Source organism: Vanellus vanellus (genome assembly GCF_965231255.1).
Source record: "Vanellus vanellus genome assembly, chromosome: 3".
Taxonomy (NCBI): Eukaryota; Metazoa; Chordata; class Aves; order Charadriiformes; family Charadriidae; genus Vanellus; species Vanellus vanellus.
Window position 1 is genome coordinate 19,081,164 of NC_138907.1, and position 19,422 is coordinate 19,100,585.

At 37.5% G+C, this 19,422-nt stretch overlaps 1 protein-coding gene across 1 annotated transcript in view; it reads left to right on the forward strand.

Annotated features, from left to right (window-relative positions):
- CLIP4 (CAP-Gly domain containing linker protein family member 4) overlaps positions 1-19,422 on the forward strand; it is a 33,712-nt gene that overhangs the window by 10,920 nt on the left and 3,370 nt on the right. Inside the window, exons 7-15 of the mRNA XM_082481291.1 lie at positions 2,348-2,466; positions 3,898-4,134; positions 7,432-7,567; positions 8,574-8,714; positions 11,352-11,435; positions 14,700-14,840; positions 15,273-15,407; positions 17,886-18,009; positions 18,775-18,839. Coding sequence (XP_082337417.1) covers positions 2,348-2,466; positions 3,898-4,134; positions 7,432-7,567; positions 8,574-8,714; positions 11,352-11,435; positions 14,700-14,840; positions 15,273-15,407; positions 17,886-18,009; positions 18,775-18,839 — 1,182 coding nt within the window. The remainder of the gene's footprint in view (positions 1-2,347; positions 2,467-3,897; positions 4,135-7,431; positions 7,568-8,573; positions 8,715-11,351; positions 11,436-14,699; positions 14,841-15,272; positions 15,408-17,885; positions 18,010-18,774; positions 18,840-19,422) is intronic.

Sequence of the window (19,422 nt, forward strand, 5' to 3'; positions counted from 1 at the left end):
CCGGTCTCCATAATTTGCATCCGCAGATTAGGTCTCCTTTCAGACCTCATTTGCATTTGCTGTTCTGATCTCCTCCTGTGCAGTGCCTACGGAAGGGGTAGGAATTTGCTCAGATTTCCAAGGAAACCACTCTGGTTAAATGCCTTGGCAGTTGGCAACACTCTCATAAGCAGATGATTTTTTTTATCTGAAAAAATGTGTAAAATGATTTGCCCTGTGACATGAAAACAACGGATTGTCTGAATTAATAGAAAGAATAATATTAGCGCCATACCTCATCAGGCAGTTTGCAGAGAAGGGAGGATGTACATATAAGGCAAATATGCCTTGGACAGATCCATACTGAACTGGTGAAAAAATGGTTGTTACTGTATAAATAACTTTTCAAGATAGTGGTATACTGACTCTGAGACACCCATTGTGAAACATCCAGTACCACAGATGTTTCCTTTTGATTTACTGCTAAACTATTTCCTTTATGATGCTCCGCAGTTAAATTCATTATGCAGATTTACTCCTCGATTGTTAGAACAGTGAGCCAGTTTGATCTTGGATTATTAGAGGTTTTAAGTATAATAATTGTTAAAGGCTTAAGAATTAAATGTTGTGTGGTGCCATTAGACAATGACTGTAACCTGCATGGGTTGCTAATGACAAACCATTGCTGCATATTAATTTTCCCTAGATAGTTTGAGGGTAGTTACTGGGTAACATTTGATATATATGGGTCTCTTTTTGTCACCTGTACTATGCCAACTTGGACCCAGAACAAACCTGTAAGAAAACAGTGTTTAAAAACTCTAAGCATGAAGCTTGCAAGTCTGAGGAAGTCACACTAGTCTAATGAAAAAAAATAATCTACACGTCAGTTACTTTTAAAAATGTGACAAAATACCTCTCTTGTACACACAACTATTGCTGACGCAGTAGCTGACGTTACTGATCAGTATTTCTGCAAATTGGTTCCTATGTGTGCAGAAAATACTTACTTGATAGCCTTATTAAACATGGAAGTTTCAATGGTTGTATACAACTACACAGCTTCTACTTAGTTTTAAACTGGTAATGGTCTTTTGACATTTGATATATAAAAGGTACATCTGCATACGTAGCTGTCGTTATGATCACATCATGTGAATGCAGTCTTTTTTCATGCTTGTGCCAATTAAATTTAAAATAGCAAAGCTTGTATTCATATTAGTGAAAATGTTAATCTGTTAATTTGTTATCTTTGATCTTTATAAAGTTCAGAGTAAATCTTTATTAGTATGTATAAAGTTAACATGTCTCTACAGACATATATATTTATGTCTCTGTTTTATTTGCCCCCAAAATATTAACTTAGTATAACTATATAAAGGTGTTGATACAGTTGGGATATACTTTGTTTATCACATTGTGAGAAGGCTTAGTGGTTTTTGGGACAGAGACCAATACTGGAAAATATTAGGAGACTGTACAGCCCTGAGATGGAAAGTTTTATGTTCCTCACCAGTATTTCAAATTGGAACATTATTGTTAATACTTGTTGGGTTTTGGTTTGTGTATTAAATCAGATGGCATTTTTAATTAACAGTCATATACATAATTGACTCAAACTGACATCTCTCTTGTATAGTTTAGAACAGGACCGAAAGAATAAATAGACATTAGAACTCCAGTCTTCTAGAACAGTAACAACTTCATAGCAGATTGAAAGATATATTGGGAACAATTGATGGAAAGATACATTATGCTAAATCTCTTCTAGTCAAATGCAGTGCTCCATTTTCCAAACTATCAGTGCAAGACCCTTCAGAGCGCAATTCTTCGAAAACAAAGAAATTATAAAAATCACTAGCTCTTACTTTGTTCTTGGCCATTAGTAATTAAATCAATGTAAAGCAGAGGTATAATCAGTTTTCTCTTGCCCCACTACCTGCTCACAAAGGAAAACAATGGTTGAAGATGCATCTCATTTTAACATTTGACACCTGGAAGCAATAAAAGATAAATATTTCTGAAACATTAATTTACATGCAAACTGAAAGTTACTAACTTGTTAATCTTAGCACAGTAGATTGGACATCCGGAATAGCAACAGTTTTGCAGTTAAGTCATCAGTATTATAAAATGAATGAAGGTAAACGCTCATCTTCCAGATTCGTTCATGGTATGAATAAACAGATGGCGATAAGGTTGATATTTTATGTAGAATTACTTCTCATATGCATTTAGAACATAAATAATGGTGTCTCTGTATAACTGTTAACATAAACTGTAAAAATGAATGTCCTCTCAAGGAATCTGAAGGGTGAAATGTTCACGTAAGAGACTTACTTACCTCACATGTGATTTTTAATTGCAGATGTGGATGCCACCTGTAGTGATTTTGATTTTGGAACAGCTTTGCATATTGCTGCATTTAACCTATGTACAGGAGCTGTCAAGTGCTTACTGGAACATGGAGCAAATCCTGCCTTTAGGGTAAGTAGTTAGGTGAAAAAAGTACCTGGAAAAATTGAATAGTCTGTCCAAGATTTTGGTTAGCTAAAAATGTGTTACATGGAATGATAGTGCCTCAGAAAAATGATTTATAACTTGTAATGGATGATTTTGTATGCTTTGTCATACTTGTGTGTTGAAGTTTGTGTTTTTGTGTCAGTTTAGTTCGTTAGTTCAAATAGCTTTCAAGATGTTCTTCTATTTGTTGCTTGAACTTTCATTTAATACTCCTTTGTGTCTTGCAACAGTTGTCATGGCAGTGGTGGACCTTTTCAAAAATACAGGAGTGCTGTCTGTGACCTCCAGAAATGCAGCGTATTGCTTAGCAGTAAACTTAGTCTTGGCATAAGTAACTGATAATGAAACATTAACTGCCCTGCTTGCTAACAAAATAATAGGCCTGAGTTATAGTGTAAAATGCTGCTATATGTGTCTAGTCGCAAATCTTGGGTTTTGGTGTTTTTTAGTGTTTTTTGGGGGGGGAGGGTGTGATGTTGGTTTCTGGAAACAAAGGAAATACAGTTTTGCTCTGCATCGTTCCCTCTTTGAGCTTCCTCTAGTTTCTGAGTCCAGAGGCTTGGTTGAGACTAAGTTGGAAAACTGAGATAATTATATTTCCACAGGCTTTGTGAAAATAGGCAGATAGGTGAAGATCCATAGTAATGCCTTTGCTGAAGAAAGTGTAGGTAGAACTTGCCATTGTAGCAGCTTGGCAACCCAATCATGTACTTGCTGTCTGGCCAACTGGCCTTGAGTTAAGGTTAACCCCAGGTGAGCGGGTACTCCAACAGCTCTGGCCTATGGTGGGTGTCATGTGGAACATACGGTGAGTCGGTCACTGCTCTCTGGGAATGGGAAGTGCTTGGAAAGTGCTCTGTCCTTAATTCATTTCTCATGGAACAGTCTGTATCTAAATAAACCTGAACAGTTTTATTCAAGTATTTATGTGAGACATCAACTTTGTGTATCCTATACATGCAATTAAATTCTATCTTACATTTGGAATAAGCCTCACCAAGGAGTAAACAATACACTGGGTAAAGATAAATTCTTTGGGAGGTGTTAGCTTTACAGTATTCTTACCAAAATTCTTGCTTACTTTCCTAAACACGTGTTCAGGTACACAGGTACATACAGGTGGTTTTTTTGTGCGTTCTGAGTACTAATAATGTTCTTAAGATTGAAAATTTTGGTAACAGCACTTTTGAAAATAAGACACTGTAAATGCTAGTTTACATACTTAAGGATGTTTTGGCATCCTTATTTGAAAATGTGGATGTTTTTATAGTTGTGTATATTCTAGGAAAAATATCTAATGAAGAGGATTAAAAACTTCATAAACTGCTATGGTTTCCCCTGATCAGGTTTATCTTGTCACAACATTAAATCCTGTGCCATGTTATGTTTCTACAGAATGACAAAGGGCAGATTCCAGCAGATGTGGTTCCTGATCCGGTAGATATGCCACTGGAAATGGCAGATGCAGCAGCTAGTGCAAAAGAAATCAAGCAGATATTGCTGGATGCACTACCTCTCTCATGTGACATCTCAAAAGCCATGATTCCAAACTATGATCATATCACAGGCAAGGCCATGCTTTTATCGCTTGGCCTGAAGCTGGGAGATCGTGTTGTTATTGCAGGACAGAAGGTATGATGAGCAACCTGATGCTACCCTCCTAATTTCTGGACAGTCAATTTATTTACCCCTTTGGAGACATATTTGAGGGTCTAAAATACTTTCTGGGAGGTATGAACTCTGGATGGCAGTAAGGATCTGGTTACAGAAAGTAGTAAGCTGAACAGTTATGTGTTACAGTCGCTGCTATGAAAAGCTGTTTTGACAGGCACAGTCTGCGTTTTGTACCTGTAAACAATTTTTTTTTACAGTCTCCTATAGTATATCAGCATGGCTCCGCTTTTATTAACATTTCTGATGTCACATCAAAATGATGGTAAAATTTACAGATTACTTTGTGAGTTGCCCAGCTTTCAGTTATGAGTAAGCATTTCTGAATTACCCCCAATAGTTTCCAGAAGGTGGTAAAAGAAAACTTTAATTCTGCTTAGCCTATAGTAACCCAATTTCACCGGTGCGATGCAGCTAAAATTTTTGGAGCAGTGCTGTGCCAATGGGGTTGTTAACATGGTTCTGTGGAAGCGTAAGAATGTACCTAACACTGTTTCAGCTCAAATGTGAATAGCTGTTGCAAAGCTGCATTGCTAGACACATTTTGAAAAATGCATTTGAAAAATGTACCATTGATATTGCAGTTAGTATTCATACCTTTTATTTGCTCTGATAGCAAGGGCTCTGAAATAATTTAATAGTGTTAGAGCTCTTTTAAAGATTTCAAATATTTTTCTGGTAAATATTAAAGGTGTTTGTGAGCAAAATTTTATGTTTGAGCAGCTTTACCTTTAATAATTTTTCTAGTATAACTTCAGTTGTGATGATTACAAATCTGAAGTGTTCTAAAGTGAACTCCACTGAGAGTGCAAAGCAGCTTCCATGCTGTATTTTCATTTGGTGTATTCTTGAAATTGGGTCAGGAAAAGTGAAGGAATCAGTAGCTATGCAGAAGGCATTTTAACTGAAGTACATACAGGAAGCCGCTTATGCTTTAAAGACAGTAGGAAGTTCATGGAAGTTTCTATTACAGAAAGCCATTGCACAGCGAAAGCAAGGGGATGTAATGTAACTGCAAGTTAATGGAGGCTTTCTAGCAAGTAAGGGAAGAAATTAGTCCTCTTGTGTATCTTTGCTCCAAGTCAGGCACATAGAACTGCTTGTACTGTAATGTGCTTATTGTGTATGGATAAAGCTTCCTGGGTTTAGTTACTTTTTTTTTTTAATTGAGTATGCTATTACAGTGTTTTTTAAGAAGTTTTTGGAAGCTGTTTTTCTGCTGGCAAAGGCCAGCAGGGATTTCCATTTCCAGCTAGCCTCTTTTAAGGGAGCCAAAGCTGTTATACAGCAGGTGGGAAGGAGGAATGTGTTTGTACTTCCTTTTCCACGTCTGCTTTCCTCCCTTCCTTCCTTTGTGTGCGAGGAGCTGTTCTGCATTACTCCCGTATTGTTTCCCACCCACTTTCTCCATTTGTCTGAATGGAGGAGTTGAACTCAGCCCTCTCTTCCCCTTTCCCTTGGTACTCGTAAAAGTGTGCAGGGTGGAGCAAAAGCGAGAACAGGACGATGAAAATGATGCCCAGTTCTTAACGTCTTCTTGGATCGGTTCTCATTTCCGGAATATGGAAGCTGGGATGAGGTCACTGGAATGGCAGCATTTTTACGAGCAATATTTATGGATTCCTGTTCTCTTTCCTGCTTCTGCAGTCTCCTAACATATCAGCTTTAATGAAGCTTGAAAGCCAAGTACAGTAGATGCCTGAGGAAAAATGGATTCCTCTTTTGATTCCTACTGCACCTGTCACTCTAGTTGTCTCACAGGGCAGAAATCTGTGTAAGCAGCTGTTTTTATGTACATGATTTGTGGTCCCCCAGTTTCACCAGCTCATGCTCTGCTAGATATATGTTATCTGAATGGACACTCAATGAAATGTGAGTGCAGGGAAACCAGTAGCTGGAAGAAAACTTATCTCCTGTTCCTGCTATGTTTCTAATGTGCGAGATGTCCTCTGCTCCTTGCCTGCCCAAGTCCCAGGGCTTGTGCTAAATTGGAGCCTCAGTTTTGCCATCTCCACCTCCAGTTTAAGATGCTGGTCCCTTCCCTCCCTACTTCCCTCTGGTCGGTAAGTGCCTTTGGCTGGTGCCCGGAGAGAGGAGGAATCTGTTAGGCTGCTTGGCCAAGCTTCCTCCAGCTGAATTTGATCTTTGGGTTGGGAGCTAAAAAGTGCAGGTCTAGGTTAGTGTGATGTACCTGCCTATTACAATCAAATTTCAAGGAGATCTTCAGAGTACAAGAATAGGCTCTGGGTCACGTTTGTTTCTTTACAGAACATTAACAAAGAGTAGCTGGAAGGTTTTATAGGAAAGAAAAAAAAAATGGTTTCTGTGTTTATTCTCTGAGGGCTGGATTAGACAGTGAAGTCATAGTAAAAATGAACTAATAGTATTATGGTCATATGAGATAATGAAAACTGAACAACTGAAAGATCAAAGGTTTTTCTTCCTAAAACTAATTTAAAAACCAAATATAAAAATGAATTTAAATCAGTGTTAAATGCATCTGTTAGTTATTCCTCCATCGTTTGGGAGTTTGTGAGCTTATAATGTATATTTGTGGAGACTGAGGTCCACCAGCAAGGATGTTTTTTCTTAATATTCTTGATATGCTTATCTGTTGAGAGTCTACATAGCATATATTGAAACAGCAAAAAAATGTTCTAACATTTACTGGCTTTTTAAATAAAAGGAGGGAATAAAAGACTTAGGAATTTTAAAAAAATTAAGTATGCTCTGAAGTTTACCCTTTAACCTTTGCAATCCATATAAAAATACATATATACCTATATATACATATTTATACATACAGAGATATATTTATAGAAGTTTTTTACCTAGTATTTCCATGGACTCTCCAATGCAGCAAGATATCTAGCCACGATTGTGGAACTATTGGTGTGGAAGACACTGAAAGTAAAACTTCTTGTTAGGCATAGACTCCTGTACTTTGCTGACTTGGAGGTGATTACTGTCTCATTCATGCCTGTTTCGAGATCTGTCAATAGCTGGTGCTTTTGTTTGATACAAAATACACGCAGTGATACAAAATACACGCAGAAGGACTAAGATGTTTTGGAAAATGCATTGGCTGGCTTTGAAAGATAGGAGTGTCAATAATCAAAGGAGATTGTTATGTTTGTATTTCTCTGTTCTGATCGAAAGCTTGGAGATGACTTGCTGTCTCCTTCGTAATCTATATTATGTTCTCGTGGACAATACTTGTTTAACAAAGTCATTCTGTGTTGATGCTTTGTGCTTTAGGTTGGTACATTAAGATTTTGTGGCACAACAGAATTTGCCAGTGGCCAGTGGGCTGGCATAGAGCTGGATGAACCAGAAGGAAAGAACAATGGAAGTGTTGGAAGAGTCCAGTACTTCAAGTGTGCACCGAAACGCGGTATAACCTCTGATTTTTTTCTTACATTTTTTTTTAAACGTGAATTTTGAAAAAAGCGTTGAAAGTTATGAACCTTTTGGGAGCATAAAAACAGATAACAAATTCTGTTGCTTTTCTTTTTTTCTTTTTTTTTTTCCTTTGTTTGTTTGTTTTATTGATTCTTTTAACTGTTCCTAGTGTTTTGGCCACAACTATTTGCAAAACGACAGAAACAACCAACTAGTCAAAATTTCTGGTTATTTCCTTGAAAGTGTGAGATAACAGTCTTTCCTGGTTTTCCATCTATATTGTTGAAGCTATTTGTTTGTGTTGTAACAATAATGGCCATGTTTCTTTACCTGCTTTGTCTTCCTTTTGAAAAGATTCGCACCTATAGCTGTTTTCTAACTTCTAGCTTGAGGTATTTTAATTGCTGTTTCATGGACTCTCATGATATACAAACTCTTGTGTTTTGTAACAGTGGAGACTGAATGTTACCATTAGGACAAAAAGCAGATTCTAATCGATAGTTTTACTGACTCCCTGAATTACTCTGTTCAAGTTGCTTGATAAGCCTTTTGGTTTTGCTGTTCATTTGAGCTAGTCCTTCCTTGCCTACAAGTGTTTTGACAGCATAGCAAGCCATGATGGGACTAGGGGTAATGGTTTTAAACTACAAAAGGGTACAGTTAGACTAGATATAAGGAAGAAATTTTTTACGCTGAGAGCGGTGAAACGCTGGCACAGGTTGCCCAGAGAGGTGGTAGATGCCTCATCCTGGAAACATTCAAGGTCAGGTTGGACGGGGCTCTGAGCAACCTGATCTAGTTGAAGATGTCCCTCATTGCAGCAGGGTTTGGACTAGACGACCTTTAAAGGTCCCTTCCAACCCAAACTGTGCTATGATTCTATGATTGTGGCTGAAAAAAACCCGTAAATTAATTGATATAAGAGATAGTAGCCAGAAAGTTTTGTTACACTAATATTGTTCCTGGTTCTTTTTTGGCACATGCAATTTTCTCTCTAGGTATCTTTGCACCTCTGTCTAAAATAAGCAAAGCTTCTGATCACAAAAAAAGCTCTGTACGAAGTGCTTCCATGCGGTCTTCACCTTTGGTCAAAACCAAGAAAATAGATGTGACACACATAACTTCCAAAGTGAATTCTGGTGAGTGCTTTCTTGTATGTTGAGAGAGGATAAAGAGATGCTAATCTTCAAGAATTAGCACCAATCCTGTAAATTTTGATATTAAATTACAGGTTTGGAATTAGTTCATCAATTAGGATGAGAAGCTGATAAGATATTTATCAACTACATGTGTACATTAGAAGCTCACTAGTTTTTAAACTGGTACTGGAAGGATGTTATGTGTAGTTGCTTAGTGATTATAGTGATCTGATGTACTATAAGAAGTTCTAGTCTTTATATATTTAAAAAAAAAGTTCACCATAACATTTATTCGTTAGCCTTTAAAGTTAATTTCTGGTTGGCTATGATATTAGTTAAATGTCTAAACTGAACGAGATTTCATTTACTAAGATCTTCCGGGGTAATTTGAAATGTCTCACTGAAATCAGCAAAAATCTGGAAACTAGTCTATATACACCTTTATGTATAGAAAGTGAAGAAATGTAATTTATTTTCTGGCAAAATGGTCAAGGAACTATTTAACTGGTTGTGCTTTATCTACTAATTAAGTTATCTGAGTAAAACCAGAGGCAAATTAGAAGAGAAAGGATGTCCTTGTAATAAGGCTTCAGTCTACTGATTGGAGTTACAGGCTCAGTCCCTGGCTCTGGCTTAGTCTTTTAGTAATTTATTCAAATGACTTAATCCTTCTGTGTAAGTTCCCTCCTTGTGAAGCAAGAATGGTACATCTTTTCTGTCTGTTTAGGTTCCGAGGTGTTTGGAGCACAGACTCTTCCCTACGGTGTACAGTGCCCACCATGTATAATCTGGCCCCGTGCCTGGGCTGGCTACATAATAATGTCATTAAATATATTACATTAACATTTCTTTTGCCTTTCGAACCCTGTTTAGGTGACTCATAGTAAGGCAGCACAGCTTATAGGATAGAAGATATGCATACATTCTCATTGAATTTACTCAAGCGCCCTAAACCACTCCATTCTTTACTAGTGATAGGCAGGGTATAGAAACAATGTGCCAGGTTGGTGAAAGAGATGCATTTTGGCAACAGTTTGGATGATGTGTGCAACTCTTCTCTGCATAGATTGAGGGGGCACGTAAGTCCGAATTACGTATATTTACAATAAGGACACAATTTAAGCTATTTGTAAATGCATCCTGCAGAAAAAGCTTCTCAGAATAATCAGTTTGTTAGGAGTATTGCACAGGAGCAGATCTAAGCTGACTTTTTCTGTTAAATATTTTTCAATGTTTGATTCAGTTTGTTGTGAACTGTTTGTAACTCATTAAACTATAACGGAAAGGACTGTTTCCTTTGTCACAGACGGTGTGTTCCAGGCAGTTTAGTCATAAACCAACTTTTCTCTCACAAAGGTGCATTTGTATCTTTGTAAATATTAAACATTTGATACTTCGCTTTAGGTAAAAATCAGAGTGAGTTATGCATCATCTGCCAGGCAGAGCTTACATCCACCAAGAGTAACCTGGAAGCTGCCAGTTGTAAGCTGTTCTGTGTCGAAAGGTCCATTAGAATTAATGTGCCTGGCCGATTCACGGGCTGCCGTGGGAGGAGAAGGCTACACAAACAGAACTTTGTTTTGCAGTTTTTTACGTGCATCACCAGATTACATTTCTTTCCCTTAAACTTCATTCCTGCAATACACTGGTTTGTAATGATACAAGAAAAATTAATGTGCTTTTTGTAGATATGGTTATAAGCTGCAAAGTAAAATACAATACTATATAGGGATTTTCAAATTTGATTTGTTTCTACTGGATTTGAATAATCCATCAGATTGATAATTGGCGTTTTTCAAGTTTTTGGAAAAAGGATTACTGTGATCAAATTGAGGAATGTGTTATCAGTCACAAACACTAGGTTTTTTGATCTGATGCCTTAATGGCTAAACCATAACATTTTTGAAATTATAGTACATTTGCCAACGAGTTCAGTCCCTGTAGCTGAATTAAGCCGGGAGAGGTAGTTAAATAAAAAAGATGTGATTTTTTTTCATGACAGGGAGGGGATAAATCATAGATAAGCTTATTCTTCATTGAGTTAGGGTAGAAAACTGTCAGAAATGCAAAATGGCTGTTCACAAATTATAACATGTTGAGTTATATAGGCAGTACTAGTTCATATGGATATCTCAACATTGCTGCTTGAAGAGTTAGGCTCTTAAAAATGGTATTGGCGTACTTGGTTCGTTATTTGTAGACTGAAGGAAGATTTGGTCTCAAAACTTTTATGTGTAATCCTTAATGCAGAAATTCTGAAATTAAAACTAGTGAATAGTACACCTTAAGTACTATAAAAGTTGTGTATATAATAAGTTGTGTATATAATAGATGTAAATGTTTGAAAGATTTAAGTAAAACTCTTTCAATATAAACATTAATATTTTGCAGACAATTTGTTTATTGTTTATCAAGATAGTTTGGACTGTTTTAATATGTTAAGGGGTTTGACATCTGTTCTTACCCATCAAAACAATTCTGCAGTCCTGTTCTCTCCATTTGTCAAGAGTCTAAGGAATGGTACAGTTTCATCCACGCATCCACTAATCTGAAAATCTGTCAATTTGTTTTTGTATGTGTAAAATTATTGTTCATTGTTAGGATGTATATATTTAATTGTGTATATTCCTTTTATAGGCCTAAATATGGCAAAAAAAGACAGTGCTTCTGAAGCCAACTTTATGACTGCTAACAGGGGAAAAAACGTACCTGCGAAAGACGGTAACTATGTTTTTTTTATTTTTTAACAATTAGAGAGAAACTGTGGGTCGGGCAGAGGAAGTATTATTACTGCCTTACCTCTGTAAAAGTCCTGTATGTACACTGTAGAAAAAAGTTGCCTTGCCTGCCTGTATTCAAGTCCCAAGCAGGCTGTACACATTTCGTTACTAGCAAGTCATTTGTGTGGATGTTTGGCTGGCACCCTGTGTTGGTTTGGCAACAGCGTCTATCCAAATACATGGACAAGGATACAGACAAGCTCTTAAAGCTGAAAGCTGTCGCTTAGTAAAAGGTCTTACAGACGATCTGCAGAATTACCTTCTCCGGTTTCTGAGAGAGACCTTTTGCCCTGTGTCATTACGGCATAGATTCTGATGAAGAAGTGTGCATGTGTTCTGTTGGAATTTTTATTCTCTCCTACATGTGCATGTTCAAGCTTGTATAATGAAGCACACATCTGACAGCTCGTAACAGTCTTGGCTTTGTATCATGGAAGACTTATAATAACAAACTTCAAATATGAAAAACGAAACTCTGCTTTTTAAAAATTTCCTTTTACACATGAATCATTCTCTGTAATTATCTAGTTTCAGAATTGGATAGTGACTTCTACTGCATCAGTGTTTTGTGTGCTGAACTTTAAACATCAAGGGACCTCACTTTCAGGGGTGTCTGTAACAAAATGTAAAAATTGGGTCTCCTTTGAGGTTTTTGTCTATAAAATCATACTACAAGTGTTGGTAAAAGCAGTATTTCTTTGAAATAATTTGAAGCGTGCCTTCAAATATACTCTTTGAAGAAAAGCATCTTTTCATATCCTCTGTCAATGAACAGTTGTGGAGAAGAGACTAGTGTAAGATATTTAAGCACTGTCCTATATGATACTTTTTCAGAGGTAAGCTAAAAAACTTGTGTAGACAGAGGCTTCCAACATTTTGTTCCTGGAGGGCACTTAATGGCTCGTTCTTCAGGTTCTGATCACACGATGAAATTAATTGGCAGTACAGTGTCTCAGTTTGATGGATACAACATGATATCCACAGTTAATAGGACTCCAAAGGCTTTGCAGGCTGTAAGTGATGTGGAGTGAAGCCTCGTTTTGGGATCTAGTGGTTGAGATGATACTGCCATAAGGCAGGCACAGAACCTTTAGGAAAATCCAACATCCAGCTCGGAAAGTAGCTGTCAGTGGTTCTTTGTCAAACAGGAAGGCTGTTTCAGTGTGGGGTTTTCCTGGAGTTTGTGCTGAGTCTGGTAATGTATTATTTTTAAATTTTTTTTTTTTTGGACACTAGAGATAGAGAGCCTGTTCATGAAATATGCAGATGATGCCTGGCAGATAGCCAACTGGCTTAATATTAAAAAAGAAAGCCCTACTCCCCTGTATAACCCATGACAAATTGGAAAAAAGGTCTCGAGGAGGGAAAACAGATGGAGAGGAGTAAGGACACCTAAAAAGTTATGTAGCAAGGGTGAAACAATCAACTGTATAAATACACCCTGGGAATGGCATGCTGGTAATAGTGTTGTAGAAAAGGACGTGGCAGTATTGAATATGAGAAGGTAAATGTGAGTTATCTATGTCACGCTGTTGCAAAAGGGGAAACATACTGGAATGTGTAGAGAAGAGTGTCAGCCGTCAGACACGTGAAGCAACCCGCATGCTTTACTTGGCACAGGTAAGACCTCAGCTCAACCACCACATCTAGTTTTAGACGCTGCATTTCAAAAAAAAGATGTGAATCAACTGGAGAGAATTCAGAAAAGACACCACAATAACTGGAGGTATAAGCATGACTTAGGAGAGAAGACTGATGGAATTCATGATTGTGTGATTAAAGAGATAAAACAGGGAGCTTCAAAACCAAAGAATAGTATAACCCATTCTGCACGTGTAACGAGAGTAAGAAATCTTGAACTAAAACTGGTAATTTAGGTTTTATATTAGGGGAAAAACCCCTGTAACAGTACAGGTAATTATGTGGTGAAATATATTGCTGAGGAACTCCCGAGATCTCCCCGAGGGGAGGTTTTTAAGAACAAGTCAAACACTCACCTGACTGGAGTGATCTAATAAATAGTTGTTTTGCCTGATGGAAGAGGAATGGATTATAGGACCTGCTGAAGTCCTTTCTGCTCTTCCTTCTCCCACCTCATGATTTCCCACAAAATGAAGCATTTAATGACTGGTTTAGTTTATTTTAGCTTCAGTATTGCTGCATCAACAGTTTTTGTTGTGTTCGTGTAAAAGTGGTAGGTGGTCTGACCTCCAGTGAATCCATAGCTGGACTGACTTCTAAATATGGACTTCTAGTATGTGTTCACAAACACACATGTATATTTATACCTTGGACTTGGGAGCTGAATTTTGCCTGTTTAGTCATCATTTATTTAGTAATTTGCATTTTCTTCACTGTAGCATAGCTGCAGCCGTTATCTCAGAGTCTTTAGATTTCCCTCCCCAGATACCTAAGCCTGTGCTTTGACCCGCTGCATTTGCCTTTCTGCAGTTCGTTACTGTTTTGCCAAATGGGAGGATTAAATTATATTGAACATGCTAACCCTGTGTCAATATGAGGTGCTTTGTGAAAACTAATAAATTAAGCCTCTTGGAATTCTGAAAAGTTTGATAAGCAATATTATCTTAATTTTTCACACTGAGAAACTGAGGCATAGACATGTCTTGCCGCACCGTGCCTCATTTTGAGCAGAAGGGGGTAGGAGAGGGGAGAACTGGGGAGGGCCTTGAAAAGGAAGGAGGAAAGCTGAACATAAGCCTTATCGGACAGTTTAGACATCAGGGTTTGCAAATGGTGATAAAAGTGATTTATTTCCCGTTCTTATTTTATAGTACAGGTTTTAATATTAATACAGTATGTAATGGAGCATAGTAGGCTTTAATCCAGACAATAATTCACTCGCATCATATCGCCTTCCTTCTACTTCTCATCAAATCTTTAATAGGCTGGATGGTGGAAGTGTGGTGCTATGATCTCTTATTACTAAGGCTCCCATATTTTTATAAATATGCTTGGGACTGTTTAGGGGCTTTTGGAACGATCGCCTTATTCCCAAGGCAGGGTCAGATGCATTCTTGACAGGCATTTGAGTAAACGCAGCTTGACAACCTCTAATTTTGGCTCTTTGTATTCTGCCCGCTATGGAGAACAGATAACTTCCTTCTTACAGTAGCTTTCCCTTCTGCTTAATCTGTCCTTTTTGGAGTATGGTCTCTGAAGGACTCTTTCCGTTTATGTCTTTTAGGTTTTCCTGGGTACAGCAGCTCTTCCTCTTCTACTACCTCCTTGGAAGGCAAACAGAATTACTTCAAGAAGCGGAACTCAACTAGCAGCAATAAAAAGGCAGTGACTCGAGTGTCTTCTGCCCCATCTAAAATTAGTGCTGGTATGGTCTATTTTACTGAGGTGTGTTTTCCCAGGTGGGAGTTTACTGCCGTATTGAGTACTTATATGGAACTACTTGTGCTGTTTCAGAATCTGAGACAGTTTGAGAAAGACACTTGTGAAGTAGTTTAACCGTAAACTTACGTTTGGCAACTTTAAAAATGCTTTTTAGAACATCTTTAGGAGGAAAAGTGTTCTTGTAGTTGGTCACTACCTTTCAACTGCAGAGAAAAGGCTGTAGTCCAGTCTTCATGCTGAAGCAAAGCAATTCTTTGTCTAAGTAAAATTTGCAGTGTGTTGCCATGCATTAAAGGCACGCTATATTAAAGATATAGGTACTCTATTTACCGATCAGTTGGCTCACTATGAAGACTTTCTTAAATTTTAGAGATGTAACGTTACTAATTTCAGATCTTGTTCTTCTGTTGAACAGGGTTGTATAGTTCTTCTCTGGCTACGAGGAAAAATCCTTTTGACGAAGGAGAAATTCAGGTTGGAGACAGAGTACTGGTGGTAGGACAGAGAACAGGCACTGTTAGATTTTGTGGGACGACAAAATTTGCACCAGGTATTTGCAATACTCTTTGTGTATGTTGTAGAATCCATATGGAATAGAGTACACGTGAACACCTCAATGTTAACAGAACTCCATCTTTTTCCCCACTCCCTCCAAAAAAAGTACCTAGATTTACTGGTTTGTTTCAAAGTTTTTTCTCTCTCCTATTCATTGATTATTTTTTACTTTAATGCAACTGCCAGGAAAAAATAAGGGTTTAAAATGTGACTTTTACTTATTCACTAACATGGCTTAATTAGGAGAAATATTTTGATACTGAAATTGTAGGTATTGTTACAAAGCTTTCTGAAAAACCTCAGCTTAGTCTCCAAAGTGGTACACAGTTCATTGACATCACATGCCTTTACTCCTCACTTTTTGTAGTAAGCCTTTCTGCCACAGCTCATCTCTTGCAATACTGGTACTCTTACCATGTCATATACCTGTCTCATTCTTATCTTCTTGGTATCTTTAAAAGGGTAATTATGAATATTTAAATATCTTAACTGACAAACCTTTAGGTCACAGGACAGATGAAAAGTTCCAAGCATCTCAAAAAGCCCCAGACTCTACCACCATTTTCTCATCCTTCTCCCTTTCAGTGCCTCCCTCTCTCCTTGCTAGAAAGCACATTGCAGTGAAGCCAGGTGTTTTCAAATGGAAAGGAGATGTTCTAAATTATGGAACTAATTTCTGAATACTCATTCTTTGTAACCAAATTCTATGATGTTCTTTATGTCCTTATCTATAATCTTCTTATTGCAAGTTGGTAAGTATTGGTGTAAATAACTAGTTTAAATGAGGTCCCTTTGATTGATATGTCGTAAGCAGCAATACTCTGTCTTGACACTTGGTGGCATTAATATTTAAAAAAAAAAGGTAAGAGTGACAGAATGCGAGATTGTGGTATGAGCTACGTACTTTTTCCATTCTCGCCTCTTTCCCCAATTTTGCTGTAGGCAGCCCTTGCTTAAGATACTGCGATTAACTGATTCTATACTTTAATGCGATCACTCTTACCTTCATGTTGCTGCTTACAAAGTAAACAATGAGAAAAGGACCGGCTTATCCAAATACACTGTAACAAGTGTAAAATCAGAAAGCTGTTCGACAGTGTAAGTCTCCTCCCTCTCCCCCTCATATTTAGGAATGAAATTTTTTGGAGAAAAACACCATTTTATGAAGTGAGGATGGAAAGATGACAGACCTTCACCATTTGCAAAACCAGTAATTCATACAAAATGTAAAACAGATGCGTTTTTAAAAGTATTTCAATTTTAGTATGTATCAAAGCTCCGGAAGTTACCCAAACTTTATTTCTTTTGCTGCAACGCAGATCTTTCTTTGTTTAATTCTAAAAACAGGGAGGGGAGAACTTCTGCCATCCTGAACCCTTCTAATTTATAAGCTGTCATTCCCAAGTTTCTTGAGCTGATAATTAGAATTACCATTCTATCCAGTGCCTTAGTACCAAGTGACTTGAATTACGTTTTGAATCTTTTGGGGACGGATAGCATAAGGACTGCTAATGGAGTATGAAATTTAGCACCTTTACATAATTAGCTCACATTTATCACAGGTTATGAATGATCAAGCTTATTAACATCTTGATGCCTATTCACTGTTCTGTAGGAGATGAATCGCTGGCCAGTTCTTATTCTTACACCCTTCTCGCAATATCATACAACCAGCCTTGCAATTTGTATTAATTATAACTTGCTAGACGGAAAGAAGGAATGAATTAATATCAAAACTTTAATTTTACTGTTGATGATCTCAGATGAGGCATAAACCATGTGGTCAGAGGACTAAAGAAGGAAACCTGAACCACCACTGCTCTTCTTTTCTGTCTCCTTACTGTCAAATAGCCACTGTTATATTCAGTAACCTTCCATTTGGCTTTAGTACATGTATCAAAGGTTTTACCTTTTCTATATTAATTAAAATGTCACTTATTTTCTCGAGAGCATATAAAAATGCTGAGATAATTCTCTCTAGATTTATTATGATACATTTTTTTCCATAGTTACATAGATAATAAAAATATATATATTTTATAAAACAACTATCTAGATTCTATATTAATTAAAATGTCACTAATTTTCTTGAGAGCATATAAAAATGCTGAGATAATTCTCTCTAGATTTATTATGATAAAATTTTTTCCATAGTTACATAGATAATAAAAATATATATATTTTATAAAACAACTATCTAGATTCTATATTAATTAAAATGTCACTAATTTTCTCGAGAGCATATAAAAATGCTGAGATAATTCTCTCTAGATTTATTATGATAAAAGTTTTTCCATAGTTACATAGATAATAAAAATATATATATATTTTATAAAACAACTATCTAGGTGGTTTCTGACTAGCAACTTTTTTCCTTGATGGGGGTGAATGCCAACTGTCCCAGCTGTCTAGATGAAGAAAAGCCTGTGGTGTTTTGTTCAAAATACCATGATTTTACTGTTTTGAAATGTAGGATTCTGGTGTGGAATTGAATTGGACAAGCCTCACGGGAAGAATGATGGTTCCGTGGGAGGTGTACAGTACTTCAGTTGTCTTCCCAGATACGGTATATTTGCACCACCCTCTCGTGTACAGAGGTGAGCACTGAAGCTGTTTTAATGTTTGTGCTGCCAAACGCTTCCTTAATACATTTCCACTGGGAAACAAAGTTTTGCAGCAGCTATGGAAGAACTAAGTGTTTTTCTTCTGCTAATGGAAGCTTATAACCTCCATTAAAAACCTGGTGGGTTTTAGATCAGCTTTTTGAAAGCAGAGTGTAAACTGGAAATGCAGCTCCCCCTGTTTCTCTTGCAGCCACTTCAAGTATTTTCATTCCAGGGCCTCCGTTTCTGATCTGGTCTGTGTTCATTAAACCTTACTTTCATGACCCAGTCCTGATGCGCTGAGCTGAATCCGGTTATAAAAGGAAGTTGCCCTTGGACGTGACTGGAAACACTGTTCTCATTCCAGTTAAATGCACAGAGGAACCAAAGCACCCACCACTTAGGTTTCAGGAGGAACACCTGAGGAGTATTGTGCTCTTTCCTCCTGTATTTGTATCTAGTTACTCTGCCAGACATGTTCTTGCTTTTCTTTCCCTGAATATACTAGCTCAGGCAAACTGTTAAAAGAACTTGCCTCAAAATTAGACATCCTGAGTAAAAAGGCAAGTGACTGGAATAAACTAGTTTGCTCCGGGCACGTCTTACATACCAGCCTGATTACAACTGAACCGTTAGTGTCTCTGGGGGGTGGATGGGGAAGGGAAAGAATCAGAATTTGATCAACATTTGGCAAGAAGGACTCCAGCAGTAGGTTTGTTCAGAGTTGAGTGACTTCTTTGTTGTGTTATTGCTTTTCAGACTAACGGGTTCTCTGGATTCTCTCGCAGAGACTCCGTCGAGTAAAATAAATCACACTTTTCCAGGTAGGAGTGTTAAGACACTGTGATGTGGCTCAGGCAGCCTACCACAGGCTACCAGTCTGCAACCAGAACCTACTGCACAAAGCCAGCTTCTCCAAAAGCACAGCAGATTTTCAGGGAAACCAAATGCCAGCCAACAGTCTGGCTGGTTCCTTCCTAGAAATGCAGCCTGCAGAAGGATTGGTGGGGTACCATGTTGTTGTTAACCCTATTCTGGCAGAAATAATGATGTCAGAGTTAAGATTGTTGATGCTCTTCCCTTAGTACTGTATTGCATTCTAATCAGAGTTAACCAAAAATTGAGCCTGTTCCTTAATCTAAATTGAGGTTGATGAAGGGATCAGTGCAGGGAGGGGTCCATATGAAATTACTGAAACTTTTCTGAGATACTTGTAGTTATTTTTCGTTTTCCTTACCTAAGCTGTTTGCAAAAAGGCTGCTTCAAATTACCCTTGTTTGGGTTGTTCCATTTAATTTCTGTCCTCTGAAAATTTGAACGTGTTATGGACATCTACTTTCATGAAAATTTTCATCACTTAATTTTTCAAATTGGATGGGAGAATGTGTACCAAATGCAGTATGAAAG